Here is a 14,382-nt window from a genome sequence, read left to right as displayed (position 1 = left end):
GCGCGCGCCGCGGAGCCGACGCTGATTGGGCGCGGGGCGCGAAGGCGGAGACGAGGACGGCGCTGATTGGACGGGGCGCGCGGGAGGACGCGGCGGGGACGGCGCTGATTGGACGCGACGTGAGCGCTGCCGGGAGGCGCTGCGGGAGCGGGCGGGGCCGGGGGGCGGCGGCGGCGCTGCGCGGGTGCCCCCGGCCGGGTCCGGGTACGAGTCCGGGTCACCTCCGCCCGTCCCGGGTCACCGCCGCCCGGTCCAGGGTCCTCTCCGTCGCACGTATCCCCGCCCCGCGTCCCTTGTCCCCTCTCCCCTCTGTCCCGTGCCCGCCGGCAGAGCCGCCGCGCTCGCTGCAGCGGGGAGAGGCCGATGGCCGCCGCCGGGATGGGCAGAGGCAGCACCGCACGGCTGCGGGGCCTCCACGCGTGACAGCGGGGCGGGCATGGGCCTTCCGTGCATGGCGCCGGGGCGGCCCGGGACAGCGGGACAGCGGCGGGGCCGTGCGCTGTGACATCGGCATGGCCGCGGCCGGAGCGCTGCGGTAGCGTCCGCACCGCCGTGGGACCTGCACCCGCACGGTGTGACACCGGTGAGCCTGGGGACAGGCAGGGTGACAGCAGGGTTGCAGGTAACCTCGGCAGCACCGGTGCATGTCCGTTCCCTGCTGGGGTATCCCACCTCCAGGCCCTGCCCGTCCCGTGTGTCCGGGGCTGCTGTGCCCATCCCGCAGCTGGCGGTTCCTCATCCCGGTTCCCGCTCGCTCTCTGTGCCCCGCAGGGCGCTGGCCATGGAGCCGGGCACCATCGACAACCTGTCCATCCTGTACCAGAGCTCCGACTTCATCGTGGTCAACAAGCACTGGGACCTGCGCATCGACAGCAAGATGTGGTACGAGACGCTGACCCTGCAGAGCCAGCTCAAGCACCGCTTCCCCGAGCTGGCCGACCCCGACACCTACTACGGCTTCAGGTGAGCGCCTGGGCACCGAGCCCGGCTCTGCCCTCTGCTCGGGACGCTCCTGAGATGCCCTGGCTGCTCCTGTACCCCCGTGTCCTTCCCAGGTTCTGCCACCAGCTGGATTTCTCCACCAGCGGGGCCCTGTGTGTGGCACTCAACAAAGCGGCGGCGGGAAGTGCCTACAAGTGCTTCAAGGAGCGCCTGGTGACCAAAGCCTACCTGGCCCTGGTGAGCCCTCCCTGCTACCTCCTGCCCGGCCTTCTGGTGTTCCTGAACACCTCTGCCCTGAGGGAAAGCTGAGGGACTTGGGGGTGTTCAGCTGGAGAGGAGAAAGATTCAGTGTTGGAGCTTAAAGGGGCTCCAAGAGAGCTGGAGAGGGATTTGAACAAGGGCATGGAGGGACAGGACACAGGGAATGGCTTCCCACTGCCAGAGGGTGGGGTTAGGTTGGATATCAGGAAGGAGTTCTGGCACAGGGTGCCCAGAGAAGCTGTGGCTGCTCCATCCCTGGAAGTGTCCAAGGCCAGCTTGGATGGGGCTGGCAGCAATGTTGAAGGTGTCCCTACCCCGACAAGGAGTTGGGCTTGGGGAAATGAATGGGCTTTAAGGTCCTTCCAGCCCCATCCTTTCTGTGATTCCATGGGGGGTGGGTGAGGAGCACGTGCCTGGGCTCAGTGTGCACGTTCCTGTCCCCAGGTGAGGGGACACGTGAGCCAGAGCTGGATGTCGATCCGCTACGCCATCGGGAAGAACACCACGGAGGGCATGACCCACATGATGTGCATCGAGGGCACAGAGGGTGAGCAGCCCCAGCCCCTGCTCTGCCCACGCCCCCAGGGATGCTCTGGGGCATCACAAACCCTTTCTGGATCTCCTTGCAGGCTGTGAGAATCCCAAGCCGTGCCAGTCGGAGCTGATCGTGCTGGAACATGGATCCTACAGCGGAGACCCCGTCACCAAAGTGCTGCTGCAGCCGCTGACAGGTGGGGACAGGGGCAGCTCTGATTGGAGCAGAGCCTGGAAAGGGATGAGGGAAGCAGGGGGACAAATGCCATTAGGTGCATTGTCACCATGCCCCGAAGGAGGCATTCAGGAATTCCCCATCCCTGATCCCCGCTCTCCCCCTAGGGAGGACTCACCAGCTCCGGGTTCACTGCAGCGCCATCGGCCACCCCATCGTGGGGGACTTCACCTACAGCCACCGGCAGGACAGCAATCCCTACAGGATGATGCTCCACGCCTACTACCTGCGCATCCCCACGGGCAAGGAGCTGATCGAGGTGTGCGCGCCCGACCCCTTCGTCACCGCCATGGACAGCAACTGGGTGCCCCAGCACGTCACCCAGCGGCTGGAGGATGTCATCCAGGAGCTCAAGGACAAGGGGACACACAAGGAGGAGGAGAGCCAGAAAGCTGCCAGAGAGGAGGGAGCAGGGGGGGAAGGCAGCAGGGAGGAGACAGAGGAGCAGCGGGTGCAGTGTGAGCAGTGGCTGGCTGAGTGGGCTCTGGAGTGAGCACAAAGCGCCTCCCTGCATCTCCAGCTCCAGCCTTGTCCCAGCGGGTCCCCACGGAGCCCGGCGCTGCCTCCACACCTGCACTCCCTCTGTGGCTTCCCTCGCTCCTGGGGCTGGCACCAGGTGGATTTTAGGAGGGGTTGAGGTGGGGTTATTTTGTGATGTCCATCATCCGTCTGGTCATGGGATGTCCCTTTCCCAGTTCTGAGCCTCAGCAGCAGAGTGTGTCACACTCCAGCTTAGAGTGACCCCAGAGCTTTCCTTGCCTGTCCTGGGGCTCGGGCCCAGCTGGGCACTGCCTTTGCCTTGGACATTACCACAACCTTTCCATGCTTGGATGCAGAATTGCAGCCCAGCATAAGGAGGGGAGAAGGTGCTGGGTGCAGCTCCAGTGTCCCTGTCCCCCATTCCCTCACTCCAGCTGCTGGGCCATGACTGGGGGCTGGAGCACATTGTGGGGACACTGAGAGTCCCCCAGTCCCAGGGTGTCCTGTGAAACTGGACTGGGATGGGCATGGAAAGGTCCCTGCTCCTTGCCCCCTCCCTCCCTCATCCCACCTGGGCGGTTTTTAAAGGTTTGGTGAAGGTGAAGGAGTTGATACCAATGGATTTTAAACTTTTTTCAATTTTCTAGGAAGAGAATCTAGTCTTTTAGGGTTTGTAAAATACGAGTGGTCTCAGGAATGAGGTATTTTTAGTACTTCTGTGGTCAGAGAGCCAGCAGCCCAAAGCTTTTTTAATGGATTTTATTACTCCTCCTTCTAGCACTGCCTTTCCTGCTTTTATCCCTGCTTCAGGTCAGAGGACACAAGTCCCTTTCTGCTCACCCACCTGAGGAGGGACCAGTGTCCTGTGTAGGTCCCATGGGGTGGTTCCTGCCTGGCAGGTTTCCAGAGGGTCCTGCAGGCAGGTCCTTCAGCTGGGCAGTTTGGGAAAGCTCTGCAACAGTAAGAAAAGGACAAAGGTGAAAGAAAGGCTGAGAACTGATGGGAAGAGCAGGCAGGAGCTCAGCTTTGACAGGTGCCAAGAAATTTCCTCGTAAGTGCCCTTGCTTTGCTGGTCATCCTGCTTCGCTTTCCCCTTCCCTGCTCATCCTCTGCTGCCCGTGGGGGACATTTGGAAATGAGGAGAACAGGACAGCTGGGGAGGGACAGCTGGAGCCACACAGCCCCATCCCAGGGCTTTCAAGCACCACTTCAGCACGTACCCAGAGTTGTTGTCACCTCACCAGCCCCATCCCGTTGAAAACACACATGATGGGGTTCACACAGCTGATATTCCCACCCCGAGGGGGATAAAAAGTCACAGCCCTCTCCTTGTGGATAAACACACCCTGCAAGTCACCGAAATCCCGGGGTGGTGGAGGGAGAATTGGGTCACCTGTCCTAAGTGTCCCTTTGTTTTGTGGCTTGGTGCCACCACTGCAGGGCGGGGATGGCCTGAGGTGCCAGCCCTGGGCACTGAGCGGGCACGGTGGGCTCAGGGCCGGTGCCAGGGGGCTTTGAGAGCAGGAGGATCAGGAGCCCCTTGTCCTTCCTGCCAGGCCGTGTGCCCGGGAAGGGCCGGGCAGGTCCCACGGCCAGGAAGGAACCTGTTTGCCAAAGATTCGAGGGATGACGCGCACAGGAGGTGCTGGAGAGTGACAGCAGGGATTCACATGTCACAGGGGGGACCCAGCCTTGCCCGCGCTGGGAGCGGTTCCTGCCGGGAACACGGCCGGGATGAGGGGTGGGAACATGGGGACATGGCTGGCACCTGAGCCCGCCATGTTTGTGTGGAGGAGCCCTCACACCCCAGCCCAGCCTTTGCGTGCTGCTTCTCCCCAGCGCCACAGATAAAAGAGAGGGAATTTTCCTTACCCTGCAGAGTTTTCCAGGCGCCCTTCCCAGCTGCTTTCCAGGCCAATGTCCCCGTCCTGTCCCCTCCTGCCCGCGGGGCTGCGGCTCCTCCGGTGCCCTGGGGTTGTGGCGTGGCTGTGATGTCCCGTGCACTCCGCAGTTCCAGTTTTGGTGTATTTGCTGTATTAAACGTGTCTCTGCCCTTCACTGTCTGCTCTCTACATCCATTTCCCGGGGGCTTCCAGGAATGAGGGGAATGAGGCCGGACCGGCCCCATGGGAGCGGCCCTGGGGCTCCAACCCGGCCCGGCCGACCTGTTGTGTGAGGGAGGATTGAGTGTGACAGGATTGAGTGTGAGGGGTAAGATTGTTGTGTGAGAGGATTGTTGTGTGAGGGGTAGGATTGTTGTGTGAGAGAGGATTGAGCGTGAAAGGATTATTGTGTGAGGGACAGGATTGTTGTGTGAGAGAGGATTGAGTGTGAAAGGATTATTGTGTGAGGGACAGGATTGTTGTGTGAGAGAGGATTGAGTGTGAAAGGATTATGGTGTGAGGGACATGATTGTTGTGTGAGAGAGGATTGAGCGTGAAAGGATTATGGTGTGAGGGACATGATTGTTGTGTGAGAGAGGATTGAGTGTGAAAGGATTATTGTGTGAGGGACAGGATTGTTGTGTGAGGATTGTTGTGCGAGCTGCAGGATTGTTGTGTGAGGGACAGGATTGAGTGTGAGAGGATTGTTGTGTGAAAGGATTGTTGAGTGTGAAAGGATTGTTGTGTGAGGGAGAGGAGTGTTGTGTGAGCTGCAGGATTGTTGTGTGAGGGGTTGAATTGTTGCGTGAGGGACAGGATTGAGTGTGAGAGAATTGTTGTGTGGGGGAAGATTGTTGTGTGAGCTGCAGGATTGTTGTGTGAGGGAGGATGGAATTTTAGAGGATTGCTGTGTGAGGGACACACATCCCTCAGGTTGGAGCGGAATAAAAACCGATTGAAGACCTAAGGAATTACTGCAGTCTCTAAGACTGGGAGATTTTTTTGAAGATTATGAACCAGATGTGGGCAGAGGGCCACTGGTAAAGGGAGGGGAGCATTCCCAGCCCTCCTGGCACAGGGACCTGCAGTCAGAGCTCACAGCTGACCTGGCAATGTCCCCAGGAATGCCTGGGGCAGTGTTCCTCCACACGTTCAAGTTCTGGGTGGATCCTCCAGGGGCGGCTCCCGAGGGGGTTTCAGGGCCAGCTTTGATCTCCACAGGGACACAGTGGACGCGGTAACCCCTGGAGTGGCCCTGATGTGTCCCTGCCCTCCTGCTCCAGCCACCTCTGTCCAGCCAGCCTGAGGCAGGGGCTGTGTCCCTCCAGCAGCCTCATAGCATTCTGTAATTTTACTGTCCCAACAGGAGCTATTTTCACAGTAAATCCTTCCAAAATAGAAACGAGCAACACCCATGGGCGTCAACCCAGCCCTGGGGCTGCAGGACCGGTTGGGGGACGGGGCTGGTGACAGGACAGGGCTGGGGGTGACAAACCCCTCTTAACACTGCCAGCAGCTTCAGGGACCCTTGGTGAGGGCTGGGACCCCCAAACCTGGCTGAGAGCGGGGCACAGCCCTGCTCCAGCCCACCCACCCTTCCCTTTTCCCGGGATAAAAGCTCAGATAAAGTTTGTGCTCACAGCTCCTCCAGGTTGTCATCTCAGAGCCACGGGAAGGATTTGATTCCTTTGCTCTAGGTCCCCTTCATGACATGTGCTTGACATTTGGAGCATGATCAGGGGGAAAAGCTGAAAAAAAGGGAATGGGATTGGCTGTGATCCAGGGAAAAAGGAGAGGAGAGACACCTCCCAGAGGGTCCTGAGCCCATCACTGGGCTCAGTCTGTTCTGCACCCTATAAAATAACCCCTGAGCAGCTCTACAGGTTTTCCCCTCACCTGGAGCACCTTAATCCCCCTCAGGAGCACAGAAACTCCCAAACCAGAGGCTTTAACTCCTTCTGGGTTCACTTTCGGTTCAGCTGAACCCAGAGCTCAGTGACCCTTTATGAGAAGTAGGAAACAGCCCCAAATCAACAGCAGGGAGAAGGAAAGGAGCCTGACAAAACAGAGTTGAGAAACTGCCCCGTCACACCCCGTGTGCGGAGCAACATCCCCACCCCGCACAGATAAAGTGCCGAGCGCTGCCCAGCCCCTGCCCCAGCCCCACCAGCACCTTCCTGGGGAATCCTCCCATCCCGGAGCCAGATCCCCCTGGACAAGGGGGAACAGAACAGCTCGGCACAGCCACGGTAGGATTTGGGGGGAAAAAATGTGATTTGGGGGGGAAAAATGAGATTTAGGGGGGAAAATTCCTTGTGTTGAGTTAGACAGCGATAATGGATTGCTGTGGGCAGCCTTGGGGGATTTGAGGAGAAAGGATTGATTTTCTATCAGGGGATCCCCCTGAGGGGTGGGGAACACCTGCTGGGCTCCCCCACTGCCTTACACTGGATTTCTCCCAGTCTGTGCTGGTGAGGAGCAGGGGGATGGAGGGGGACCCTGTCCCTGCAGGACAGTTGTGGAATTTCTTTACTAATAGGTGGGAAAAGTCCTGTTTTCTGTTATGTGGGATTTAAAATCTCACCTGTGGTCGTTGGGGGTCTGTGCAGCACCACAGAGATGGGGTGGGCATGGTGAGCCCCTGACCCCAGAGCTCCAGCCCCAGTGCGGGGTGACAGAACCAGCCCCAGGACCTGCAGTGCTGTCCCCAAGCTCTGACCCCGAGTGTGGAACAGCTCCTGCCCCAGGTGACAGACCTCCAGCCATTCCAAGTGTGGGACACGGCTCTCCAGACCCGCTCCAAGGACGGACCCCTGGCAGCAGCACCATGGTGCGGGCAGCCCCAGCCCTGGCAGCCATCACCCTCTGCCTCCGTGAGTCACATCCTGTCCCCCAAAACTGCCCCGGGACCCCAGGGATGCTCCAGCTGTGCTGCTCCTCATCCCAGTCCTGCTCAGTTGAGCCCTCCCGGGCTCTGTGTCCTGCTCCCCTCAGCATCCACAGGCTTTCCCCAGGGACATCTTCCCAGATTTTCAGGGATGGATTTATCCCTTTTGGTCTTCCACACCCTCCTGAAGGGTGGAGGGAGGGAGCTGGGGGTTCTCAGGCTGGGGGCTGCTCCCTTCATAGTGATCCACAGCATTTCCTAAACATGAAATTAGCAAAGGAAAGGCTCTTCCCAGACTTCAAACCCAGAGCTGCTTGGAGCAGCCCCGACAAGCCATTCATACTCCAGGGATGTTTCCTAACCTGCTCCTGCTTCCTTGTAGGCATCTCCACAGACCCGGTGAAAGCCACAGCGGTGAGTCCCTGCCGGCTCTGCTGGCTCCCACCGTGCCAGGGCTTCCCCAAAATCCCCCAGCTGGCTCTGGAGGTGCCACCATTCCTGCAGCGCTCAGCTCCAGGGTGGCACAGCCACCACCTCCCTGCTGTCCCTCTGTGCACAGCGTGGCCCTGTCCTTGTCCCATCCCTCCCCTCTGTGCCCTGCTCCCAAACCCAGCTCCAGGCAAGCAGGGACAGACCCACCCGAGTGTCCCCGCTGCTGAGAGTGGCTTTGGTGGCTTTTGTCCCCACAAGTCACCCAGGGGCTGCTGCAGCTCCTGGCTGCTCCCACGGGCAGCACTGTATGTGCTCCAGCCGGGTCAGATCCTATTCCCTGCATCTCAGATCCCTTCTTCCCTTTCCTTACCGGGGCTGAGCATCCCCCATCCTCTCTGCAGGCTGCTCTGATTGTTGGAGCCGTCCTGTCCAACGCTGAGCGTCCCCAGTAAGTACCAGCCCAGCCCTGCGGGGGCTCTGGGGGGTCCCAGGGGGTCTGTTGGGGTGAATTTGCGTTTATCCCACATTTGCTGCTGTGCCGGGTCACTGGGCAGGGAGGATTTACAGCCCTGTGCAGCCGGTTCCGTGCTGGGATTCCAGCTGGCTGGGCTCCTGCACAAACACAAACACACCGAGGACTGTCCTTCCTCCACGCGGCTGCAGCTGGAGCCTCGCCCCGGCTGAATCCCGGGCGCCGCTGTTTTATCCCTCACCCAAACCCCGGGATACGGGGGCACCCACCCGGCCTTGGGGATGGCGGCACGGCCACATGTACACATGTGACACCCCACATGTACAGCCTCAGGGTGCTGGTGTGTGACCTGGAGCCGGGCACCATCCAGGCCTCGGACCCCAACATCCTGGAGAAGCTGAAGCTGTGCCCGGCGCTGACAGGGGCACAGCAGGACGCCCTCAATGCCCTGCTCCTCTCGGGGGGCACACCGTACGGGTGAGGAGCCTTCCCGCTGCTGGAAGGGTGGGCGGTGAACAGGAGGGGTGGGGATCCACGGGATGCTGAGCTGCTCCTGCTCCTGCAGGGATCCCTCAGGCTGGGATTCACAGACTCTGCAAGACCTGGGGCCGCTCGTGCTGGCGTTGAACCAGACCACGCTGAGTTTGGTGGCCGAGGTAAGGTCCCTCCCTCCTCGGGGGGAGATGGCCATCGGGCAGGTCAGCTCCGAGGCTGGGGGGGACCCAGGATCCTGTGCTCTCCGGTCCTAGAACCCCTCTGTCCCTGTGCTCTCCAGTCCTAAAACCCCTCTGTCCCCGTCCCCCCGGTCCCAGCACCCTCTGTCCCCGTCCCCCGGTCCCAGCACCCTGTGTCCCTGTCCCCCCAGTCCCAGCACCCTCTGTCCCCGTCCCCCGGTCCCAGCACCCTGTGTCCCTGTCCCCCCAGTCCCAGCACCCTCTGTCCCCGTCCCCCGGTCCCAGCACCCTGTGTCCCTGTCCCCCCAGTCCCAGCACCCTCTGTCCCCGTCCCCCGGTCCCAGCACCCTGTGTCCCTGTCCCCCCGGTCCCAGCACCCTCTGTCCCTGTCCCCCCGGGTCCCCGTCCCCCCGGTCCCAGCACCCTCTGTCCCCGTCCCCCTGGTCCCAGCACCCTCTGTCCCCGTCCCCCCGGTCCCAGCACCCCGTGTCCCTGTCCCCCCGGGTCCCCGTCCCCCCGGTCCCAGCACCCCGTGTCCCCGTACCCCCGGTCCCAGCACTCTCTGTCCCCGTCCCCCCGGTCCCAGCACCCCGTGTCCCTGTCCCCCCAGTCCCAGCACCCTCGGTCCCCGTCCCCCCGGTCCCAGCACCCCGTGTCCCCGCAGGCAGCTCGGGAGGGTTTCAGGACGAGCATCGCTGCCGCCTACATCAGCCAGGGGCGTTCCCAGCGGGAGGAATCCCTGCTGCTCCTCAGGGCGCTCGCAGCAGCCTCAGTCGCCTCCCAGCCCCGGCTGCAGCGCAGCACCGACCGTGAGTGTTTCCCTTCCCTCCGGCCAGGCCGGGGCTCTGGGAGGGGACAATGCCCGGGGCTGGTAGGGTCTGGGAGCTCCCGGCTGGACCAGGCAGAAATCTGGGATTCCCACAAACGGGGGAAGTGGGGAAATGTCCTTGAAGTACAAAGTGAGGTCTTGCTCTTACCTGGGAGCAGAGATGTGGTGGCAGCACTCAGGAGGGAGCTGGGACAGTCCCCAGGGCAGGATGCTGCTGGAGCAAAGGATGTTCTTGTAGGAGACATGGAGCAGTTTGAGCTGATTTTAACAGGACTAAGCACATGTGGGCTGCAAAACATCACCAGGTTCTTCTGGAATGACTTCAGGGAATGACAGCAAATGAGACACCTCTGTGGACTGGGGACCAGGGGATGGGAACAGGATCCACCACGGCTTGAGCCACGTTTTTGTGATTCCCTGTCCTTCAGCAGGGCTCTGAGGGCCAGGTGGGAAGGGCACACAGGGGACACACACCTTCTGCCTGACCAATTCCTTGCCCTCAGGCTGCCAGGCCGAGCCCATCACCGCCAGCAACATCTACTACATCGCCGTCCTCTTGCCTGAGGACCTGGACCTGTGCCTGAGCGATGATGTGTTAGTAGAAAACCTGGAGGCTGTGAAGGATCTGCTACTCATCCCAGAGGCTTACTTGGTCCTGAAAAAAAAGGTGGATGAGGTAAGGGGTGGCACAGGGCAGGAGCTCCCCAGCAGCACGGGCCAAGCCAGGATGGGCAGTGCACAGGGCTCAGTGGGCGCAGGGATGAAGGTGCCCAAGTGGGTCCTTTGCACTCATTCCTGCCCTATTTTCCCTTCCCTTCCCTTCGGGCTGGGCCCCACAGTTTTTCCAGGGGTCAGAGATCCCAGAGGAGAAGCTGAGGCAGCTGGGGAGGCTGTCCCGCCTGTACACGGAGGAGGAGATCAGCCGGTGGCAGGTGACATCCAATGAGACCCTCTCAGCCCTGCTCAGCGACTCAGAAGCACCATGGAGCGATTCCCAGGTAAACCCATGGCAGCAGAAGAGGATGGATGGTGAGGAACCCAAACTGGGACTGCCCCTGTCCCAGCCCAGCTCGGGCTGGAGGCATTGTGGGGTTTTGGGGTGCTGGCAGCACTGCCATCCTTACCAGGAGCATCTCCCATCCCTGCCTGTGCCTCTCACGTGCCCTGTGTCCCTCAGGTGCAGCAGCTGCTCAGCAGGTACCTGGCCCTGGGGGGCTCCTTGACGGGGCCCCTGCTCCAGCAGATTGGAGGCAGGCGCCTGTGCAACCTGCAGGAGGGGCAGATCCAGCAGATCCCTGCTGCAGCCATCGGGTGAGCCGCTTCTTGGGGCTGCTGCTCAGCCCTCAGAGGCCCTGGGCTCTGGGGAGGTGGGATGGAAGAGCCCCAGCTCTGTTGTGGATGTCCCCACTCCCAACCAGCACAGTGGGATGGCCCTGTCCCAATCCCAGATCCTACCTGAGCTCCAGGACCATGAGCAGGGATATCCCCCTTGTCCCTCACAGCCACCAGAACAATTAATCTGTAATTTGGGGTGCTGCTGACACCTTGAGAGGCTGCCTGGTGCAGAGGCTGGGCAGAGCTAAAGGAATAAAGCAGGGATTTATTAAAAGGCCTCAAAGGATTCACCTTGGGCAGTACAAGGGCCTGGCTGTGGCTACACCCAAGATGGACAATGGGTCAGGAGTTCTCACACTTTTATAAGTTTTGGTCCATTTCCATGTTGGGGTTCATTGTCCAATTCCAGCTCAGGTTCTGCAGTCCCACCCTCCCAGACTGCTCTCCTCCATTCCCTGTTGTTTGCACTTTTTGGGCCTGGAGCTGCAGCGGTGTCCTTGGTTCTGGGGCTGGACAAGGATTGTTCTGTGTGACTGAGCTGTGAGGAGAACTGCTGACACTTTCTGTGGAGTTCAGAGTTCTGTACCAATGCAGTCCAGAATGTGGGAAACAGGAAAGCTCAAACTGAAGGCATCAGGGCTGACCTGTGCCCCCCTTCCAGTACTGCTGGGCGGTTGGAAATCTCTTCATGCTCCCAAACCAAGAAGGATCAGCTCTATGAGAAGGCCCGGGAGGCCTTTGCCGGCCTGGTCAGCACCCCTGGCTCCTATTACTGCCAGATCCAGCCATACCTGGGTAGGTGCTTCCCCTCACCCTCCCTCCCAACACCAGGTTCGGGGTCTCTTCTCAGCCACAGACAGGTCTGGCAGCCTCCAGAACCTCCCCAAATCCTTCCCCAGAAATGCTGGCAGGGTTTGCACATCTCCAGGTGTTCCTTGGGCTCTCTTTAAGGTGGAGCTCCAGCAGAAGATCTGAAGGATTTGGCTAATGCTGGTGTGGCCATAAACATGGATCTGAGCACCTTCCTCACCCTAAATCCTCAGGAACTGCAGGTACAGCCCTGGGGTGCTGCTGCCTCTCTCCCCAGGGAAGGGCAGGGCTGGCTGAGGGTGGAGCCCAACCAAATCACCAATTCTCCACATTCTCACCTTTATAATTTTCCTTTAGGAAGTTTCAGTTGCTCTGCAGCCCCGTTAGCAAAGCGTTTGGGGCTGTGAGGGTGAGGGAAGGGGATGCTCTGTGTGTGTGTTGCAGAAACTCAGCGTCACCGACGTGAAACATTTGCTGGGGGAAAACCTCCCTGAGCTGAAGGAGCACGAGCACGAGCCGGTGGTGGTGAGCTGGGTGCAGCTGCAATCCCAGCAGGAGCTGGACTGCGTGCTGGACATCGGCCTGCAGGGAGGGCGGCCCGAGCCCACGGGGACAGCCAGCCCTGCTGCCACCTCCACAGCCAGTGTCACCACCCCGGCCAGTGTCACCTCCATGGCCACTGTCACCACCTCTGTGCCCACCACCCCAGCCAGTGTCACCACCCCAGCCAGTGTCACCACCCCGGCCAGTGTCACCTCCATGGCCACTGTCACCACCTCTCTGCCCACCACCCCAGCCAGTGTCACCTCCACGGCCACTGTCACCACCCCGGCCAGTGTCACCTCCACAGCCACTGTCACCACCCCGGCCAGTGTCACCTCCACGGCCAGTGTCACCACCCCGGCCAGTGTCACCACCTCTGTGCCTACCACCCCGGCCAGCACAACCTCCACAGCCAGTGTCACCACCCCAGCCGGTGTCACCTCCACGGCCACTGTCACCACCCCAGCCACTGTCACCACCCCTGTGCCCCCCACCCCAGCCAGTGTCACCTCCATGAGCACTGTCCCCACCACCACTGCCCTTAGCAGCCAATCAACCCCTCAGCTGAGCACGGTCCCCCCCAGGACCCCCACCCCAAGCACTCCGAGCCCAACCCCCCCAGGCACCCCCACACACACTGGGGGTCCCACTGTCCCCCCTGTCCCCCCCACTGCCACCCCCTCTGTCCCTCCTGCTGTGACCAGCGCAGCGCCCTGCTCCACCCACCAGGCCCCCACCACACACAGAGCCACCTCCCCTGCTGTCACCCTGCTCAGCACCCTCCTGGCCACCAGCAGCCCCAGTGCCACCCCAGGCCCTGCTGTCATCTCCAGGGCCACCACCAGCACTAGTGCTGCCACTAACCTGACTGGTACCACCCACAGCACTGTCACCACTGTCCCCAATCCCACCTCTGCTCCCACTGCCACCCTTGTCCCCAATCCCTCTTCTGCTCCCACTGCCACCCACAGCACTGTCACCACTGTCCCCAATCCCACCTCTTCCACTCCCAAACCCTCCTGTGCTCACACTGCCACCCCTGTCCCTCACTCCTCCTCTGCTCCCACTGCCACCCACAGCACTGTCACCACTGTCCCCAGTCCTACATCTCCTCACACTGCCACTCCCATCTCCAATCCCTCCTCTGCCCCCACTGCCACCCCTGTCCCTCACCCCTCCTCTGTCCCCACTGCCACCCCCGCCCCACACACGCCCACCCCAATTCCCAGCTCCACCATTCCCCCCCAAACAAGCCCCAGCTCCTCCCCGGCCGTGCCGTGCCAGCCCAGCTCCCCTCCCAGCCCTGTCCCCAGCCCCAAACCCACCCCTGGGAGCGTTCCAGAGCCAGCACAGCCAACCTCCAACGGCCACATCAACCTGCACCCTGAGCCCGGTGAGCTGGGGATGCGGGAAAGGCTTGGGAATGCTGGGGAGGACAAAGCTGCCTGGTCCCCCTCCTTCCTGGGGGGATTCAGTGCTGGGGGACAGCTGGGGATGTGGCCCTGGGGGTGCCCTTGGGTTCTCAGGTGCACTTCAAGGTGTCCCATCAGCTGCTGAGCCCACAGCCCTCCCTGGGCAGCTGGAGGATCCCATTCCCTGTGCTCTCCCTCCCTGCAGGATCAGGATCAGGATCAGGATCCAGGCTCTGCTCCTGCCTCGCTCTCCTGCTGGCAGCCACCGTGGGGAGTGTTCTGCTGGGGGGGCTGCTCTGAGCCCCCCTCAGCGCCCCCCACCCTGCACACCCCTCCCTCCATCCCAGTGGAACTGCGCTGGGCAGTCCCCGCTGGACAGCTGGACCAGGAAAGGGAAGAGAATTCATCCCCGTTTGATGCCAGCACAGGGTTTGGTTATTTTTGAGGTGGGCCAGTGAAGGAGGACAGATTTTTCCAGCACAGAGAAGCTTCCACAGGTCCTTACTAGAGATTTACTCCCTGTAGTAGAACCAGCAGTGCTGCTGACTGCTCTGCCAAGGCACGAGCACCGGGCCCAGCTCTTGCAGGGATTTCCTGTCCATCCCATCCCACTGGGATCTGTTAAACAGTGGGAAAACTCAGGGACTGAGTCA

At 61.1% G+C, this 14,382-nt stretch overlaps 2 protein-coding genes across 2 annotated transcripts; both read left to right on the top strand.

Annotated features, from left to right (window-relative positions):
• Positions 1–120: 120 nt before the first annotated feature.
• RPUSD1 (RNA pseudouridine synthase domain containing 1) lies at positions 121–4,510 on the top strand. Its single transcript, XM_074552753.1, has 6 exons — positions 121–583; positions 772–963; positions 1,056–1,179; positions 1,648–1,750; positions 1,833–1,934; positions 2,080–4,510. Exons 2-6 carry the CDS (start codon positions 782–784, stop codon positions 2,463–2,465), a joined length of 897 nt encoding a protein of 298 aa, XP_074408854.1. The 5' UTR covers positions 121–583; positions 772–781; the 3' UTR covers positions 2,466–4,510.
• Positions 4,511–8,445: 3,935 nt separating this feature from the next.
• On the top strand, positions 8,446–14,029 carry LOC141731057 (mesothelin-like protein). Its single transcript, XM_074553262.1, has 10 exons — positions 8,446–8,603; positions 8,692–8,782; positions 9,465–9,609; positions 10,133–10,305; positions 10,469–10,627; positions 10,807–10,940; positions 11,626–11,759; positions 11,916–12,016; positions 12,219–13,188; positions 13,992–14,029. Exons 1-10 carry the CDS (start codon positions 8,446–8,448, stop codon positions 14,027–14,029), a joined length of 2,103 nt encoding a protein of 700 aa, XP_074409363.1.
• The last annotated feature ends 353 nt before the right edge of the window (positions 14,030–14,382 follow it).

Source organism: Zonotrichia albicollis, chromosome 16 (genome assembly GCF_047830755.1).
Source record: "Zonotrichia albicollis isolate bZonAlb1 chromosome 16, bZonAlb1.hap1, whole genome shotgun sequence".
In the NCBI taxonomy this organism is placed as follows: domain Eukaryota; kingdom Metazoa; phylum Chordata; class Aves; order Passeriformes; family Passerellidae; genus Zonotrichia; species Zonotrichia albicollis.
This window is presented reverse-complemented; position numbering and strand designations above follow the sequence as displayed.

Bases quoted from the DNA above. Each gene is read 5' to 3' on its own strand.
- RPUSD1 (XM_074552753.1), top strand. From the start codon at position 782: ATGGAGCCGGGCACCATCGACAACCTGTCCATCCTGTACCAGAGCTCC. The intron at 964-1,055 runs GTGAGCGCCTGG...TGTCCTTCCCAG, and splicing joins GACACCTACTACGGCTTCAG to GTTCTGCCACCAGCTGGATT. The intron at 1,751-1,832 runs GTGAGCAGCCCC...ATCTCCTTGCAG, and splicing joins GTGCATCGAGGGCACAGAGG to GCTGTGAGAATCCCAAGCCG.
- LOC141731057 (XM_074553262.1), top strand. From the start codon at position 8,446: ATGTACAGCCTCAGGGTGCTGGTGTGTGACCTGGAGCCGGGCACCATC. The intron at 11,760-11,915 runs GTAGGTGCTTCC...GCTCTCTTTAAG, and splicing joins CCAGATCCAGCCATACCTGG to GTGGAGCTCCAGCAGAAGAT. The intron at 12,017-12,218 runs GTACAGCCCTGG...TGTGTGTTGCAG, and splicing joins TAAATCCTCAGGAACTGCAG to AAACTCAGCGTCACCGACGT.